Raw genomic sequence first — 19,968 nt, 5'->3', positions numbered from 1 at the left:
AAGCAGTGAAAGGAAGTAGGTAAAATGAATGATTTAATAGTTTAGTAAATTTTATTGCCTGTCTTTTCTCAAGTCTCCCTAAATGTAAACTTTTGGGAAAGTCCTAGTTTGAATACTCTTGAATGGCTCCGTGTATCCTGCATTGTGAGCTGCACAGCATTGCTTGTGTGTCTGGTTTCTCTACTGCCAAAGAGACACTGATCAGCTCACAAATGCCCACTTGGACAAGAATTGATTCCTCATTGGGTTTGCCTGCAAATGTCCACCTTCCAGGAATGTATATGCCTTGCATTCAGCTCCCCACTTTGTGGCTCTGCTCACCCCAGTGGCAGGCCTCAGTAGGGTTAGCATCCACTCCAAGTCATTCCCCAATTTACTGAGACATATTTATGACCTCGCCCCACGCACTTTTAACAATTTGGGCACATCTCTATTTTTTCCCTGACCACTTCATGTATGTCTGTTCACACATCTGTTTTCCCTCTAAAACCACAAGCTAACTAAAAAAAGGAACTATTTGTTATTCATAGCTTTATCAATGACACAATTTCTGGCAAACACTGGGCACCCAATGAATGTTTGTTGAGTAAGTGTATTTGATATACAAGCGGCAAGCTGCCACATAATTCTACCTGTTTACATATGTGATTTTTATTTTGAGTGCATTCAGAACCCAAAGCACATCTCAGTTTAAGTCTCATCAATCTCTGCTATAGACAAAGTTTAATGAGAAACCGTGGCATAGGAACCAGATGCTTGCATGATTGATATAGTGAGCTTTCTTTCTTGTTAAATGTATTAAATATGTAGACTAATTTATACACATATTTTCTCCAGTTCCACCAGTTGAGGAGTGCAAATAAAATCACAGAATTCCAACGTTTGTTCTTTCTTATGTTTCACCTACTCAGCCAGCCCAGATATGAATTTATACCAAGCCACTGGGTTCTGTCTCATTTATGCTCATAAATATGCTCATTCTGCCTTCTCCTGTCACAGATTGTTTTTCAGGGCACCCTGCTGGGAATCCTGAACACAGATCTGACCAACAGTTTGCACTGATGGGTATACCCACTTAGATCTGGCATCGTGAGCTCTAATGGGAACCACCACCACTGACCGGCAATGGGTATTTTATCACTCAAGTTTCAAAATAGCTGGAGGTTCCAAAGTTAACTATGAGGGGTTTTTTCTTCTTTATATTTATATTATATTATATTTTCTTTATATTATATTTTCTTCAATATATCTTGCAATATATGGGGGATTGGGATAATGTGTGTGTGTGAGGAGAATGTTGCTCACAAAGCTAGGCTGCTTGTGCCAATGTTTTATAAATATTCTAATGAACCAATGCTTCTTGAATTAACTTCTACCACTATTTTCTGTATGAGCGTGGACAAGACATTCAAGTTCCCATGACTTGATTTCTTCATCTGTAACTTTCATAGGGCTTGATGAGAGCTGAATACTGTGCTAGAGCAACTGTGCTTGGCACATTTTAGATGCTACCTAAGTGTTTGCTATTATTGTCATTTGTGGTGACCACTCAATATGAGATTTAGTGCCTGAATCTTGACCAACCTTATTTCTTTCCCTCTGAGATTCTCACATAGAGTATTCACACAGAAATCCATAACAAATTGAGATCAAAGCACCTGACTCAATACTGATAAGCTTGGAATTAGCTTGAATTCAAGATCAAGTTGGGATTTCCCCACTAATTTGTATGTATATCTATTCAGAGATATGACAATTGGGAAACCTAAGGTCTTTTCAACATTGTTATTTATATACTAGAGGCCCAGTGCACGAAATTCATGCACTGGGGGGGGAGGGGTGTCCCTCAGCCCAGCCTGTACCCTCTCCAATCTGGGACCCCTTGGGGGATGTCTGACTGCTAGGGATTGGGTCTAAACCAGCAGTCGGTCATCCCTCTCATGATCCAGGGCCGCTGACTCCCAACTGCTCGCCTGCCTTCCTGCCTGATTGCCCCTAACTGCTTCTGCCTGCCAGCCTGATCACCCCCAACCACTCCCCTGCCAGCCTGATTGACGTGTAACTGCTCCCTTGCCAGCCCAATTGCCCCCAACTGCCCTCCCCTGCAGGCCTGGTCGCCCCTAACTGCCCTCCCCTGCTGGCCATCTTGTGGTGGCCATCTTGTGATGACATGGGGTTGGCCATCTTGTGACCACATTAGGGCAGCCATCTTGTGCAAGGCGATGATGGTCAATTTGCATATTGCATCTTTATTTTATAGGATATAAAAGGGTAATGTGGAAAGTGCAGGAGACTGGGAGTTCTATTGCTCTCTACGACATGTGCTGACCACCAGGGGATGGTGTGGAATGAAGGAAGGCCCTGGCCACCAGCTGGGGAAGGGAAGCCCTGGCTGGCAGCTGGAAGGCCCCAATCGGGTCTGATTGCTGGCCAGGCCTACGGACCCTACTCATGTATGAATTTTGTGCACCGGGCTTCTAGTAGGGACATAAAGAAGAATCTGTTTCATTGGTGGAGTGGGACAAGAAAAAATACATTTATTTTTATATAACTGTACATTTGTAAATGTTTTATATTCTAACATTTAATACTTATAGTCAATAGCTCTAATTCCTAATTAGCTGACTGAATATATAACACCTTGATGACACTTGACAGAGGAGAGGTGGTAGAAAGTAGTGAGGGATTAACTATGCTGGGCTAAAAGTCACCATCTTCGCAGGGGTGCTGAAATCCAGAAAGAAAATTGCAGTCTATCTAGCAAGAGAAAACAAAAGGTAAGTTAAGGGGGAACTCAGCAGCTGGAGAAAAGAAGAGTTATAGAAAGAGAACCCTGCATCTTGTGAATAAACTCTGCTCAAGTCTTTAGCTGACCCCTGAGTGATGGATATCTGGGTATATTCTAATCAGCACAAAGTTAACATAACTAAACTAATATTGCAGAATTTGGAGTTTGAATTCATCCATGAAACAAAATATTAGTATTATTCAGTGGAACATAACAAAATACAGAGTCTCCACACATATTGTTTATGATTTTCAGAACATAATCCAAATTTATTAGACGTGAAGAAACAAGAATTATGACCCATACTTGAGAAAAGGCAATCAATGAAGACCAACTTTGAAATGACCTAGATTTGGAACTAGCAGACAAAGAATATAAACATTCATTTAAATTGCTCAAAGGCGTAGAGGAAATTATAAGGAACTGGGCAATGGCAGCTGGCTCATATATTTGTGTACATATACTTTATTCTTTATATAAAATAGCAATTCTTATAAAAGTGGGGGTGACTGAAAATAGTTTAATCACACACACTCAAAAGGCAAATTGAATTCAAAGTTGTTCTGTAGGACATTCATTCACAGTAAATAACCATTTAAAACTTCATAGACCTTAGAGTAGACTTGAATTTAAACAACTATAATATAAGGTGAAAATTAATGTGTTTTATAAAAGCAGTGCTTAAAATTAGTCTGAAGTCCTTGAGGTAGACAGATATACTTCCAGATTTTGGGAGGAGAATATATAAAAGAATGGTTTGTGAAGGAGAGGCAGATGTGACAGACCTTAAAATATATTTATTTTTTACATGTGGGCATGATGAAATAAGGGTGAGCACCCAAGTGCACCCTGTAAGAAAGATCTGAATATAATAAATAAAGTAGCAATCTTTGGCTGGAGGATATAGTTTGTGACAACAATGGCAAGAGATGATGTATGAAGATGGCACAGTGCTGGACCAAAGAGTTTAGACATGATTCTGAAGACACTGAGGCATCAATTCAAAGACAAGATGCAAAAACCCAACATTATTTCCTTTGAAAACCACAAAGCTAAAAAGAATTTATTGTTTGTACTTCTTACAATCACGTAGTACAAAAAGCAAATGGAATAGTTCTTATAATTTTAGTAAAATTCTATTTAGTCTTCTAAGAATTAAGTTACCACATGACAGCTTTGAGCAAGAAAAAAATGAAGACATTTTCTATGAAATTACTTAACATTTTGGTTACAAGATATATGTAAGAGTTTATGGTTTTACAAAATATTTAACTGAACTATTAAGAAAGAGTCCAATCCCACCACCTTTTGGGGTAGGGGTGGGGCAAATTTAACTTCATATTTACAAATTAAAACCCATGCATAAAATACAAGTTATGATTAAGTTATATCTTTTAAAATATAAGAGAGGAAGGGAGAGGGAGAGAGTTATGGAATCATCAATGATGAGAGATAATCATTGATTGGCTGCCTACTCCACACCCTGAACTGGGGATCAAGCCCACAACATGGGCATATGCCCTGACCAGGGATTGAATTATGCCCTACTGGTTCATAGGTTGATGCTCAACCACTGAGCCACCCTGGCTAGGCATATATATCTTGTAAAGGTTGCAGAAATAAGCAAATGCTTCTTTCCTAAGTTTGTGGCTTTTTTCTGATGAGGAAACTTAGAAGATTCTGTTTGCAGTTTATTATCAGGCAGTTATAAAATTACATTGAAGATTTTAAAGTATGAATAACAAAGGCAAGGCATAAAAATCTTACAGTCTATTAGGTTAGAAAATAAATCCTTTGGAGTAATGTGCTTTTATAATATTTCAGTTGCTTGAAGTAAAGGAATTAACTGGGATTATTTTGTCCTTTTTGAATATCAGAGTACAATATGACCAGAGTACCTTGGAACAGGAAGGAAAATTGAATTTTATGTCTCTGCACTCATGTTTATTTTATCCTTCATGTTATTCACGCTTTATAACTACTGACGTCAAGGAAAGGAACGGAGACTTGTGGCCATAGACACATCTCGTTGCATATAATAAGTGAATTATTACATGATACTTGTTTAACTTTAAAAAGCACCGTTTTCCCCCTGAATTTGTTTTGTGGCATGGAATGGTGTCTTACCATCCTGAGATCATCTATATTGATACATACATAAATATTCCTCTTACTCTGTAATTTCATGAAATGTATTTTGTTTAGAACATTTCCTTCAAAGGTGTTAAGTAATGTCCTATGCAAACAAGGCTCAATCAAGATGTGAGTCACTCTCTCTAAGATCAAATTTTCCTTGTAAATTATCCCAGTGCTTATGAAATAGTGTATCTGGGGCGGGGGGTAGGGATGGGAGGAGAAAAACTATGATTTTTCCTCCAGAATGGAAAATTAAGACAACAAATTCTAGTATTAACACTTCAGTTCCTCTTATTTGCTGGTTTTATCATATGAATATACTTTAAGACAGAGGTTCTCAACCTGTAGGTCACGACCCCTTTGGTGGTCGAAAGACCCTTTCATAGGGGTTGCCTAAGACCATCCTGCATATCAGATATTTACATTATGATTCACAACAGTAGCAACATTACATTTATGAAATAGCAACGAAAATAATTTTATGGTTGGATCACAACATGAGGAACTGTATTTAAAGGGCCAGAAGGTTGAGAACCACTGCTTTAAAGTTTCCTATTTAATGAACAGCAGCAAGACTAATAAACTTTAATATAGTTCTATGGAATGATGATCAAAGTATGATAATTAAATGCCAGATGGCACAATGATTTCCCACAATCTACTCACTTTTGTGATGTTTTTCTTGCTTTGGGTTTCCTGGTAAGCACTTTGTGTTCTATAACTCTGAGGTTTTTGTCTTTGGTATCTCTTTCTAGTATTTTGTTAAAATCATTTACATCTAAATTCCCTAACAACCAAGCTCAAAGATTCCTTTCCCATTATTAAATATCTCTATTCAATATGATTATTTACACTATAAACCATACAACAAAAAGGAGAGTTGACCCAATTCATGATCAATATAAAGGGATATATAAGTATCCTTGACCTTGTTTTATTGCTTTGTTGCTCATTATTGTTACTCTTTACTTTAAATTTGCTTAAGAGTACAACTTCTAACAATAATACTTAATAATGTATGTAAAATCTGCTATTCAATTCTCACATAAAGTTATAGGAGAGTATGAATAAGAAAAACACAGGAGAATTTTGCCAAAACAATTTTATTTTACAGTCCAACCAATGATTAAATGCAAACTTGCTACTCTATCTAGCTTCTATTCTTCTTACACTGATTGAGGTATTATAACATCTAGGATTTTGAATTTATATGCCCAGATATTCCTGCTTGTCCGACTTCTTTCAATTTGTAAGTGGACAAACAAATAAATTCTTCTCATCCTCTTCCTTTTCATGTACTCTGAGTACATCACGTCTTTAAATCAGGGCCGGATCTGTGACCCGCTCTGGTTTATGTCCGAGTCCATCAAACTCTAACTGGCCTACAACTGCGTGCATAAGACGTTCTGTTCCACAGGCACCTCACTCTTTTCTGAATGAAAACATGAGTCTATTAGCACATCTCCTAAAACACATAAGGGATTGAAAGTGGTGCCTCAGCTTATTCGTCAGCATCTCCCTGAAGTGATCCCCCACAAGGAAATAGAAGATGGGGTTGATGACACTGTTCAGGAAGGCCAAGGGCCTGGTCACAATGTATAAGGAGTGGATGATGGCCCTGGGGCATTTGGCCTCGTTCTCGTCCCACAGCCGTGAAATGATCCTCAGGTTCCGCATGACGTGGTAGGGAGTGAAAAGCACAGAGAAAATCACCATGGCCAATATGACTAAGTTGAGGGGCTTTTCAAAGGGCAGCGTGGCAGCCTGTAGCCTGGCTCTCTGCTTTAGGAAGATAGCAATCTTGAAATAAAAGAAGCACATCACAAAAAGAGGAATGAGGAACCCCAAGAAGGTAAGGCACATGCTGTAAATGAAGCTGGGCTTGGCCTCCCCAGAACTTGCATAATCCCTACATCTGGTTTTATTGCCACCTGTAACGGGATTTATAAAGAGAAGCATGGGCACAAGTTCTAAGGTCACCAGAAACCAAATGGCCAAAGAGATTAAAACAGCAAACTCTTTCTTTTGCAGAAGGTGTTCTCGGAAAGGGTAATTCATGAGCAGGTAGCGATCAATACTGACAAAAGTGAGGAAGAGGATGCTGGTGTAGAGGTTGGCATGAAGCATGTACCGGTTGCTGGTGCAGAGCACATCTCCATAGGTCCAGTTTTCAATGGCATAACTTTTGATCAGCAGGGGCAGTGTGCACAGAAAAGCGAAGTCAGAGATAGAGAGGTTAAAGAGATAGATGTTACTGCTATTCCAGTTCTTCAGACAGAAGAGGTAGCCGAAAACCACAAGGCTATTCCCAAGGACTCCCACAACGAACTCAATCCCATAAAAAATGGAAAGGTAGTACTTTCCTAGGACAGCCTCTGCTGCCAGCCAGTTTTCGCAAGATGCATTCCATGCCTAAAGGAGAGAGAGAAAATATAAGGATGAAACACGAGAGGATGGCTAAGGACATAATGGCACTTAACATAATAATAATTCTAAAAGAACGCTCAAAAAAGTTGACTATATGGAGAGTGGTTTACATTAGTAAGGAGTACACATGTATATGCATGTATATGTGACTAATGTTTCAAAAAATATTTAGTAATACTTTTGAACTGTGTCCTAGCCAGTGGGAATAACAACAATGAATGAAAGCTTCTAATTTCAAACAATTTATAATATCTTGAGAAGAATCAGAAATTGAAAAAAAGTGCATATCATAAAAGGTGGGGGTTTATAGTTGTTCCTATGGAAAATAATACAATCCTATATAATAAAAGCCTAATATGCTAAGTGTCTGGTCATCCGTTCAACCAATCAAAGCATGATATGCTAATAATATGCTAAGGCCATTCAACCACTTGCTATGATGTTCACTGACCACTCCGGGAGGGGGGTAGGGCAGACAGTCGACTGGTTGACCAGTCACTATGATGTGCACTGACTACTAGGGGGCAGACGCTCTGACCAGTAGGTTAGCTTGCTGCTGGGGTCAGGACTGTGAGATGGGTAGGACACTCCCTGGAGTCCTCCCACAGTCCCTCCCCAGCTGGCCAACCTCCTGTGTCCCTCCCCAGCCCCAATTGTGCACCGGTGGGGTACCTTGGTCTGGTCTGAGCCCTCTCCCAATCTGGGACCCCTCAGGAGATGTCAGAGAGCTGGCTTCAGCCCAATCCCACAGGTCAGGCCCCCACTGGTGCACAAATTAGTGCATCGGGCCTCTAGCAATTAATAAATAATAATACAAAAATAAACTCTGTGTTTCACATACTCACAACTGTAAACCTACTTTTGCCCCACACTGTATAAGATAAAGAGTATTCCAGGCATTAGTAAAGGCATGTGCAAAGGCCGTGAGGTGGAAACACACATAGAGGATTTGAAAAACTGCAAAGAGACCAATGAAAAGTGCAGTGAAGTGAGTGAAGACAGACGTTTCCAGGACCTACCATGTTCCCCAGCAAACCGTAGTTGTCTGACAAGTTCTGCTGAGTTAAATTAGATTGAATAATAACCTAGAAGAGGAAACAAGGATTGTTATAACTCCAGTCTTGACATTTCAATAGCTCTTACTTTGTTTCTATATTGTTAAAGTATTATGCTTATTTTTATTAAATTCATAAAATGGAAATCAAGTTCTTACATCTAATAAAATACCTCCATCATAGCATCTTTGAAACAGGGGGTTATGAAAATAAGCAACCTGATTCATTCAACCCATATATATCTCGCTCATCTACCATGTTTTCTCTTATAATGAGAACAGATTGTTTCTGGTTGAGTAGGGTACTTAAAGAACTCGAGTTTCTTAAAAATGTACTGAATTGCCATTATTAAATATTGAATCCTACTTATTTCTAGTTAGGAAAAAAGCAAGGTTGAAAATAAAATTTTCCAAAAATCTTTGTCATATAGAACTCTGTGTGCTAGTTGTTGCCACCAAATGATCTTTCAATATAAGTATTTCGGTAAATAGAGCAAAATAAGGTCAAATGACCTGAACTGGGTTTTTTTTGTGTGTGTGTGTGTGTGTGTGTTTGTGTTTTTTTTTCTGGGAAACATGAAAACATTGAGCAGAATTCTCTGTCATGAAAGCTTCTGGAAAATTCATATCTTTTGTCAAATTTAAGTGGTCTACTTCAGTAAAAGATTGCTGGTGTTTTGTGAGTGTTTTATTTATGAAAACAATTCATGGAATTGTAGATATGACAAATTCAATATTTTGATGTTATTTTAATCACTCTTTAAAACATTATAAGTTCCTCTGAGCTTCTCCTCAAGTCTTTCCAGGGCAACCTGCCACTGAGTCCAACTCTAGACAAAGCTGGATAGGAACTTCTTTGGGCAGCAGGCACATGAACGCTGCTGAAGAACTGAGCAGGTTGGCTTATCTCCATCTTTGAGCATATCTGATTCTACTGCTCTCCTGCTTTCTCACATCTCCAGGAATATAGTACATTTCTCAATTTCATATCTTTCCCAAGTTTTCAAACCACTTCTACCTACTCTCCCTACTTCTCATTAGCAGATGTTTTTGTCTTCGAGTTCCCTGAGGGAGAACCCATTCATGGATGTCCACTCTCTGGTTCCGGCCTCTGCATCTGTCTTCTCCTTCCTTCCGGTGACAACAGAGAATGTCTATTCCTCTGGGCTTACTCCATATCCAACTCATTCCCAAATTCTCAGTAATGTTAACTGTTATCCAAACTCTCTCTTTCCTATCTCTTCAGCCTTCTTCTCCTGCTCAGCTACATCTTTTCCATTGGCATATAAACACTCTCTCTTGTCTTAAAAATAAAGAGCAGACATTAACAATTCTCCTTGATTTCAAAGGTTTCTCTCATTAGCATGAATTACAACAAAGAGCTGTCTTCACTAATTGCTTTGATATCCTGACACCCCATTCCCTTTACTCCAATTGGCTTCTGACCCACCACACAACCAAAACAGCTTCCACCTTGCTCAACCCAATGGTCATTTATTCACTACTAGTCTTCTTTCTTGACTTCTCAGCTATTTTTCATACCATGACTTCTGTAAACACTCTCTTCCTTTACCCTCTATAAAATGACAATTTCCTAATTTTCCTTCTTTTTGCCTTGTTCTTTGCAGGCTCTTTTTAAGCCTTCTTGACCTAAGTGTTTAATGTTGAGTTCCTCAAGGCTCAGTACTGAACTTCTTTATCTAGACACTGCATGAATGATCTCATCCACTTTCTAGCTTTAATGATCATCCAGATATCAACTCTCAAATGTATATCAAAGCCTGGACCTGTCTTATAAGTGTTAGTTATTTATACTTACTGCCACTGATACATTGCTTACAGGCACTTCTGCCTCCAGAAATCCTGTACTAAACTCTTCAACTTCCTTCCTGATATGTTATACCCCTACCTAACTCCATCAATGACCTCACCATTTCCCCAGGCCATTTTACCTTAAAAATATAAAAACATTCTTGAAGTCACCTATAGCTTGCCTCCAATTACAAATAAACTACCAGGTCTCGTAGTCTATAATGTATGGATATTTCTCAAATGCATTTCTTTTGCTTCACACCTTTATCACCAGCCTAGTCCTGGCCATCATCATCTCTATCTTGGATTGTACCATATTCTCCTTTAGTCTCCTCACATCTCTGTCCCCCTTTCAATCTGCCTTCAACATGACAGCTAAACGATATTTAAAAACTACAACTACTCTCCTCAACCAAAATGTTTCAATGACTTTCCACTAAAGGAATAAACTCCAAAACCTTTCATAGGGACCTCACAGCATGAACTGCCTCCTGTACTCCACTTCAGCCTCACCTGGCATGACTCACCTCCTTGCTCATCTTCCTTTCTGTTTCTGAGTGCACAGAGAAGACTACTCACATTCAGTGCATTGAATTTCTTTTCACTGACCTTCCCCACTGTGGTTCTTGCCCCATAACGTATTCTGTCTTCTATCTGCACTTCTCTCAGATATCAGTGGGATTCCCAAGATAGCCTCTCTGATCCAGCAGTCTAAATTAGATCCTCACATTTTATGCTCTCATTTTATACTGAGCTTCTTTTTAACACTTCCCTCAACTTTATCTTACTCATAGTGGATCTTCTAGACCTGGCACAGTGACTACCAGATAGTAGATGACCTATAAATGCTTGCAGAGTGGAGAGATAATATAAACACTTGACTGTTTAGAAAATATTTTTATAATATTTTCTCCATGATCAAATCTGTAGTAAGTCCACCAAATTAAGCCCATTGCTCTAGCTACACTAATGAAAGAGAAATATGCAAATTAACCATCACTCCATCACTCCACCACTCCACTACACCCATCAGCCAATCAGAGTGACTATGTAAATTAACCCAACAAAGAGGGAAGTTAATTTGCATATGCAGGCACAGAGTGAAGACTAAAGACAACTGAAGATGACAGCGGCCATGAAGCTGGAGCGAACAGGAGGCTTGGGTTGCTCCCGGCGACAGAGGAAGCCAAGCTTCCAGCCTGCCCTGGGCTCTGCTCAAGGAGTGGCAGCCCTGGCCTCTGCTGGAGGAGCTGGAAAAAAAAAGGAGGGGCTGGGAGCAGCTGGAGTGGAGAAGCCAAGCCTCGCTGCTGCGGCCGGACCAAAGGCCTGGGTCCCAGGTGCCGGAGGAAAACTGGTGCTGACAGCCAGGGGAAGGAAGGCCTATTGCATGAATCTTCATGCAACAGGCCACTAGTTTTACTATAAAAGCTGACACTGCAAATAATATGACTAATATTAAAAAATGGCAATTGTAATAGTGGTAGGTGTGATTTAGATACACATTGGAAGAAAGAAAAATTTAATATATATTTTCTAGGATCACTTTTAAAAATGAGGGATAATTAAAGACTTAGGATTTCACATCTAAAATTAAGAAACATTAGAAAGTCAAGGGCATGTACCAAAGTATTAATAGTTTTATCAGCAGTGATAAAATTCCAGATAATTGGAAACTAAGATGGCGGCATAGATAAACACCGGGAAATTGCTGCTTCCCACAACAATTGATAAATGCATCAAAAACACAAGGCGGACATCATCCAGAACTACAGGAGAGCTGGCTGAGTGTAAATTCTACAACTAGAAGGAAAGAAAAGCACACTGAGAGCCAGAGGAGCTGCGGAGGTGGAGTGCAGAGGTACAGGGGCTCGCGCGCGCGGAAAGGGTCTGGCATCTGAGGACGAGGCTGTCTTTTTGAATCCGGAGGGAGACACAAGCTCCCGACGGCTCTGAAATCCGGTTCCAGGAAGTCTCTGGGGACCCAGAACTCATACAGGGAGAAACTGGACTATCTGGCAGCGGGCGAGCTTGAGGGCGGCTTTCCCTCAGAGGTGCTTACAGCCATTGCCGGGACACTGGGACTCCTTAGGGCGGGGCTGAGGCTCCAACATAGCTGCTTGCTCCGCCCTTTGATTCCTTGAGATGCCGCCCCGCCCAGGCCCTGGCAGAGGCTTTTGCATATGAATGCCCTGGCCATTTGCAACCTGTAATTACCTAACCACAGCCAGGCCAGATAGGCCCAGAGCTTCCAAGAGAAGACCCAAGGCCCCACAGCAGCTTGCATTGCTACACAGCTGAGCATCATCTGGGCACTTCCAAACTCCAAAAAAAGGAAGGGGAATCTGCAGTTCCCTTCGTAGTTCCTGCTGTGTAACCTCAGGCAGAGGCTAAATTAGCACCTCCTTAGATCCAAGAGCCACTGTACACAGTGGTCAGAGGGGGACCATCTAGATCACAACTCCTCAGATCCATAAGGGACACACTCAGGGTGTAGTCTCAGTGAGCACCAAAGCCGCACTGAAGCAAGTCTTGCCCCAGAAGGGTGTCTCCAGCACAGAAGTTCTCCCACTGCAGACACAGCTGATTCTCACTGCCAATTGGCCTGGAGGTCAATTCCTCCCAGTGATCCTACAACAACCAAGGCATAGCTACAACAAGACTGTGCACAAAGCCCATAAGGGGGTGCACCAAGAGTGTCCACCTCAGGTAACTGGGGAGGCTGAGCCACTGGGCCCTACAGGACACCTAGCACACAAAGCCACTCTATCAACACAGGGAAGCAGCCAAAATGCGGAGACAAAGAAACAGGTTACAAATGGCAGAAACGGAGGAAAGCAAACGACTGGATATAGAGTTCAAGGCCACGTTTATAAGGTTTTTCAAGAATTTTATGGAAACTGCCGATAAATTTAATGAGTCCCTCCATAAGTATAGTGAGACCATGGAGGACATGAAAAAGGACCAACTAGAAATTAAGCATACACTGACTGAAATAAAGAATAATTTACAGAGATCCAACAGCAGACAAGAGGATCCCAAGAATCAAGTCAAAGATTTGAAATACAAAGAAACAAAAAATACCCAACTGAAAAAGAAAAAAGAAAAGAGATTCCAAAAATATGAAGATAGTGTAAGGAGCCTCTGGGACAACTTCAAGCGTACCAACATCAGAATTATAGGGGTACCAGAAGAAGAGAGAGGGCAAGATATTGAAAACCTATTTGAAGAAATAATGACAGAAAACTTCCCCTACCTGGTGAAAGAAATAGACTTACAAGTCCAGGAAGCGCAGAGAACCCCAAACAAAAGGAATCCAAAGAGGACCACACCAAGACACATCATAATTAAAATGCCAAGAGCAAAAGACAAAGAGAGAATCTTAAAAGCAGCAAGAGAAAGACAGTCAGTTACCTACAAGGGAGTACCCATACGACTGTCAGCTGATTTCTCAACAGAAACCATGCTGGCCAGAAGAGAGTGGCAAGAAATATTCAAAGTGATGAATAGCAAGAACCTGCAACCAAGATTACTTTACCCAGCAAAGCTATCATTCAGAATAGAAGGTCAGATAAAGAGCTTCACGGATAAGGAAAAGCTAAAGGAGTTCATCACCACCAAACCAGCATTATATGAAATGCTGAAAGGTATTCTTTAAGAAGAGGAAGAAGAAAAAGGAACTCTTACCATTTGCCACAGCATGGATGGAACTAGAGAGCGGATAAATACCACATGATCTCACTCATTTGTGGAATATAATGAACAACATAAACTGATGAACAAGGACTGATCCAGAGACGGAGAGGCATTGATTGGACTGTCGGGCTTTGGAGGGAGGGTAGGGGAGGGGGGGGGCAAGGGGGAAAGATCAACCAAAGGACTTACATGCAGGTATATAGGCCTAACCAATGGACACGGACAACAACGGGGGGGGGGGGGGGGGAGGTGAGGGCATGAGCGGGGGGGGGGGGGTAGAGGGTAACGTGGGGACAAGGACACATATGTAATATTTTAATCAATAAAAATATATTTTAAGAAAAAAGAATATAGAGGTTTCATAACCAAAAAAAAAAAAAAAAAATTCCAGATAATTTTTATAGTGTGCATTCTCCTTTTGATTTATCTAGACTTTGTATTTTCTCCATATCAGCTTGTACTTAATAATATTAAAAATTCTTAGGAATACAAGAAAAAAGTTAAATTTTTAAAAAAAGTATTTTTTAAACAATAGGCTTTATTTTTTAGACTAAGTTTTGGTAAGTTTTCACTATCACTTCTAACTCTACTCCTAGCTAGTTTCATAACTTGTAGATGCTCTCTTCCTTGCCTTCTATGACTGGCAATCTCCTGTTGTCTTTTCTCTGTTTATAGACTTTTCTGTGGTCTAATCATTGCTTGCCCAGGCTTTAAATGTAGCTCTTCAAAGCTCAGTTCTGGGCAACTTAGTTATTTTGGGAATACTTAAAAAACTGGTGTACACACTCAAATGAATATTAAGACAATAGAAAGTTTTTAAGACAAAAAAATTATTTGTCTCATTTTTCAGTTTCTTCTTTTTCTAGTTATAAGTCTTAATTTTCTGCCTAGTCAGTTCTTAAATGTACTAAACTGACTTATGTCAGTAGCTTACATGCAGCAGAAAAGTTTGACTGCTAGGAAAGAAAAATACAGCTACAACTAGAAGGCAGATTACCAATAGCTAACACTCAGCAAGTTGAAGCCATGGATTCTTTTGTTTTTGAGTTGTCCACTGGGATTGGAAATTAAGGAGAAAGCAGGGATAGAAAATATCAGGACTGAAATAAGAAAAATGAATGGCTAGTCAACTTTGACCTTTTTCTCAGAGTGGTTCCTTCATTCTTTTAAAAAACACACAACAAAAACATTTTATTATGTAACACTCACTCAGAAAATGCAGAGAGGCAAAAAGAAGAAATCAAAATTTCTGTAAACCAATGACTCCTAATTTTTGGATATCATCTTACTGTTTAATACTTATTTGAATTTATTTTTATAGAAATATGTTTTTCAATCTGTTTTTGATAGATTTATTTTATTTAAAAATATTATTCCTAAATTCATAATACTAATAAATTGTGGCTTTATAAATGTAAGTCTGTCTAATATTTGCAAACCAATTTAACCTTGCCAGGATCCTCAATTTCCAGGGTAATAGATTCCAAGTTTGATGATGCTTGTAGTTAAGTGTGTTCTTAGTGTGGCCGTGGCCATCACAATTCTACAAATTGATGAAATAAGCTGGTCCTTTAAGGAAAATTCCCAATTGAAAGGAAATTTCCTTATGAAAAATGAATATTCTCTCCCATTTTCTAGTGGTTGATTTTTAATTTTTAGAAAATACAAATTGTTATAAATGATTTGGACAAATTATTTTTAACAGGTTTTTAGATATTGGCAATTAAAGTAAAATCTTTAATTATTTATTCAAAATTATACCTATACCTGTTAGAATTATTAAACTACAAGGAATATTAATTTCACTTACATAAGCAGTTCTTAATTTTAACTTGAGAATATCATTCTTTCACTTTGATTATATTCAGCCTTTTAAAGGTATATGCTTTTGAAACTTAAATTAAAAACATATTTGATAATTTAATAACTTTTAAATTGTTTTCGTTATATTCATCATAATATAGAACATTTATGAAATATTAATTCTTAACTGTTTTATTAAGCCAAATTTACACAGTAATATGTGTATATTTTTATGAAATTGATTTTTTCATTAATAATCCATTTGAATAAAGAACATATTTACACTGAAAAGATATAATCACTTAATGTTGATGACTTGATGTATATTATATATTGCAGAAATTACACCAGAAGTCAAAGGATTAAAATGTTAAAGTATGATGTCAAATTGTGTTTTTTTTTAATTTCTTAAAAATAACTCACCAATTATAAAACATTTTGGAAGATATAATAGCAATGATTTCTGCAATTTTCCCTAGTGAGTTATATTCTTGAATAATGCAATTTTTACAAACACAATTGGTAAATTTTAGTATTTCGTCTAGCACATTATTTTCAATATATAATATATATGATATTTGTTTCATATGATTTAGAAACTTTACATTTTTTTCAAATAGTTAAATTTATTTAAGTAATTCTTGTTCCTTTTTTATGAAATATAGTTACCAAAATATAAGCAAATACAATAAACCTCTTAGAAGAAAATGAATGTATTATTTGGCCATTTAAACAAGGCGTTACATTTGTTAAAAAAATAAATGTAAAGGAAATATATATGACTTCCTTTCAGTTTCTTTTGCTGCCCTACATGCACATATGAACAACAGTTCAGACAGTTCATTTAAACATTGCTTTAAACTTTAATTGCACACAAGCCACTTTTTAAAGAAACCCCTAACAAACGGCATTTATTTACTTTAAATACCTGGGCAACATGAGTTACATTACAACTTACCGTTCTGTCGGAAAGTCCTAATCCCTTGACAGAAATTCTTTGCCAGCAACTTGATGCAGCTTCTGACCCAGTACTGTGCCTCTAGACATAGTGAGAGCAGTGTGATTTGCGTATCACGCAGCCAAGATGAATAATTCAAAAGTCAAGGAACAATTTACTCAGTCAAACCTCCAAGCCAAGTTCAAGCAAGGGAACTTCCTGTAAAGTCCAGACACAAAACAAATTCATTTCACAAATCGCTCTTGAAAAGACTGCCATTTAAATATTTTTATTGTCTTTCAAAACAACAGAAAAGCATGTGTTATTTTTGTCTATTTGCATATTTAAAAGTTAGTACTGTTTATGTTGGGTATACAATTGCTTTTGCTTTTTAAAAAGCAGTTTTTAAAAGACTGTATTGAGATATAACATACAGAACCATAAAATTCACCCATTATAAGTATATGATTCATGATTTGTAGTAAATTCATAGTGTTGTACAAGCATCACCACAGTCTAACCTGTTTTATTCATGTTGTTGTTTTTTTCCTTTTATTGAATTTATCCGGGTGACGCTGGTTAACAAAATTATACAGGTTTCAGGTGCACAATTCTACAACACATTATCTGTACACTGTATTGTGTGTTCACCACCCCAAGCCAAGTCTCTGTTCATCACCCCATACCCTCCTCCACTCTCTTCATCCTCGGCAATACCACACTGTTGTCCAAGTCCATAAGTTTGTTTCCTCTTTGTTTTATATTTTGCTCAATCCCACCCTCCTCCCCCAGCCCACCCTCAGCTGTCAGCCTGCTCTCTATGTATGAGTCTGTCTCTATTTTGCTTGTTAGTTCATTCTGTTCTTTGGATTCTGCATATGAGTGAAATCATATGGTACTTGTCTTTCTCTGACTGGCTTATTTCACTTTGCATAATTGCAGCATTACTTACTATGAGCAAAATTTGGAAGGATTCCAAGTGTCCCATCAGTAGATAAGTGGATAAAAAAGCAGTGGTAGCCCAGCCAGTGTGGCTCAGGAGGTCATGGTTCAATTCCCTGTCAGGGCATGTGCCTAGGTTGCAGGCTCGATCCCCCATGTGGGGTGTGTAGGAGGCAGCCGATTAATGATTCTCTCTCATCATTGATGTTTCTATCTCTCTCTCCCTCTCCCTATCTCTCTGAAATCAACAAAAAATAGTTTTTAAAAAAGGCAGTGGTACATTTACACAATGGAATACTACTTAGCCATAAGAAGAATGGAAATCTTACCCTTTGTGACAGCATATAGATGGACCTGGATAGCTTCTGCTTTTCCCCCCCATTTTTAAAATTGATAATTTTTGGTGAATTCTATATTGGGCATATAATAACAAAATATCTGTTATCAACAATTTTGATGGAACTATAAAGCAAAGAGAGGTGGTGTCTAAGCAAGATAACCTCAGCACCTGGAAATTCATACATTGGAGTCAATGCTCTGCATAGCACCTGGAAGCTCATCACCGCAGTTTCAGACAGGAATCCCACCTGGCTTTTCTGAGGATTATGCTAGGTTTATATTCAAGTAGACACTTGGTCTACTTGATGTGAACCATAGGGTCTATGCCGTGTCCCTAATTGTGCAGGCAGTAGTGATTTAATTTGAATGACATGAAAGTTGAGCATTGAGTTAGCAGGGACAGGCAAAAGCCCAAAAGGAACTCTGCAAATGATACAAGCTTGGTCTACGAAAGGAGCAGTAAAAATGGAGTGAACGGGTGGGATTTAAGACCAGTGGAAGTAAAACGTAAGGAGTGGGTGGGTAATAGGTTAGAGATGTATAGCATGAGGAAGAAGACCTGACCAGGAAGTTTTTGGCTTTAGCATCTATGCAGATCAGGCGCCAGTAATAAAGATATAAGTGATTTGGTTATGGAAGAGCTTTTTCATGAACTCCACATCTTCAAATGCTTCACCCCCTCTGTAACACGATAACATTTTGACTTCGAGTCATTCTAATTATATTACTTTTGTGTATTTTATTATACTTGAGCAAAGGTTAGCTTTATCTTATAGTTACAAAATAGAAAATAAGGCTTTGCATGTGTAGGAAAATGTTGTGCATTAATAGAAAACTCACATTATTTATGCATAGGGCACACCCCTTCAGTTTAGCTGATTCCCATTGTAGGGGAGTTATTTTACAACTAGGTGGGTTGTAGAATAGTGGAAGCAATGGAAGTTTGGTCCTCTGCAGTATATCTTCAATTTGGTCTCAGTTTTGACTCAACTTTCAACATTCCTATTCTGTAAGGCTGTTCTTCGAAAAATGCTCTTTTTAACTGGTTATAATATCTAGCTGTTTTTTTGTTGTTGATTGTGAGTAAAATAAAAATTTTAACATGTCCAGAAAAAAAGAAATTCTATGTATTCCAGCCAGTCTTCCTAGTCACACATTTCCCCTTCTTCAATATATGAAAGCCGAAATTTTAGAAACTTAAAAAAATATGTTATGTCTATCTACACACGCACACACACACACACACACACATATTACATGAATGAAATATAAATGTATTTATACATGAAATGTATGTGTATCTATTTCTTTATCAAATATCTGTCATTTTTGAGTTCTTGTATTTCAGGTATTGCACTAAGCACCTTAATGCAATAAATGCTTGTAAAAACTCTCTGAGGTTGTTATTCTTTTTAAACTTTTTTTCATTTGACAGGTTAAAAATCCGAGCTTCAAAGAGGTTAATTAACTTCCCCAAGATCACAGAATCTGTAAGGAGAGGGACCTGAGTTTAAATCTATATATTTTGATTATAAAAGCACCAGCTCTGACTCTTGACTTCCTTACAAATTGAATGACAATACCTTTGATGTACTTCACAGATTAAATCAAAGTCCAAGAATTAATGACATTTTTTTTCCCGAAATGCAGTTCTTTTGTACTTTTAGAGGGAAAACTAAAAAAACAACAACATCACTTTCGTTTATAATTTAAAAGGGCAAAGCAGCGCTAGCTGGTTTGGCTCAGTGGATGGAGTGTTGGCCTGTGGCCAGAAAGGTTCAATTCTGGTCAAAGGGCACGTACCCAGGTTGTGGGCTTACTCCCCAGTAGGGGACATGCAGGAGGCAACCAATAGGTGATTCTCTCTCATCATTGATGTTTCTATCTCTCTCTCCTTCTCCCTTCCTCTCTGAAATCAATAAAAATGTATTTTAAAAATAAAAATAAAAGGGCAAAGCATTTGCATGACCAGCACGAGGTTTATGAATTCGAAGCATAAATTAACATGGACCCCTTCCAAACAACCCAGGGACATGG

At 38.4% G+C, this 19,968-nt stretch overlaps 1 protein-coding gene across 1 annotated transcript; it reads right to left on the bottom strand.

The window, feature by feature from the left end:
- Positions 1-4,569: 4,569 nt before the first annotated feature.
- SUCNR1 (succinate receptor 1) lies at positions 4,570-16,995 on the bottom strand. The gene is made up of 3 exons (XM_059686813.1): positions 16,672-16,995; positions 8,371-8,436; positions 4,570-7,336 (listed from the first exon to the last, which is right to left on the bottom strand). The coding sequence occupies exons 2-3, from the start codon at positions 8,371-8,373 to the stop codon at positions 6,347-6,349; spliced, it is 993 nt and encodes a 330-aa protein (XP_059542796.1). The 5' UTR covers positions 8,374-8,436; positions 16,672-16,995; the 3' UTR covers positions 4,570-6,346.
- Positions 16,996-19,968: the final 2,973 nt, after the last annotated feature.

Source organism: Myotis daubentonii, chromosome 3 (genome assembly GCF_963259705.1).
Source record: "Myotis daubentonii chromosome 3, mMyoDau2.1, whole genome shotgun sequence".
NCBI classification, from domain to species: Eukaryota; Metazoa; Chordata; class Mammalia; order Chiroptera; family Vespertilionidae; genus Myotis; species Myotis daubentonii.
This window is presented reverse-complemented; position numbering and strand designations above follow the sequence as displayed.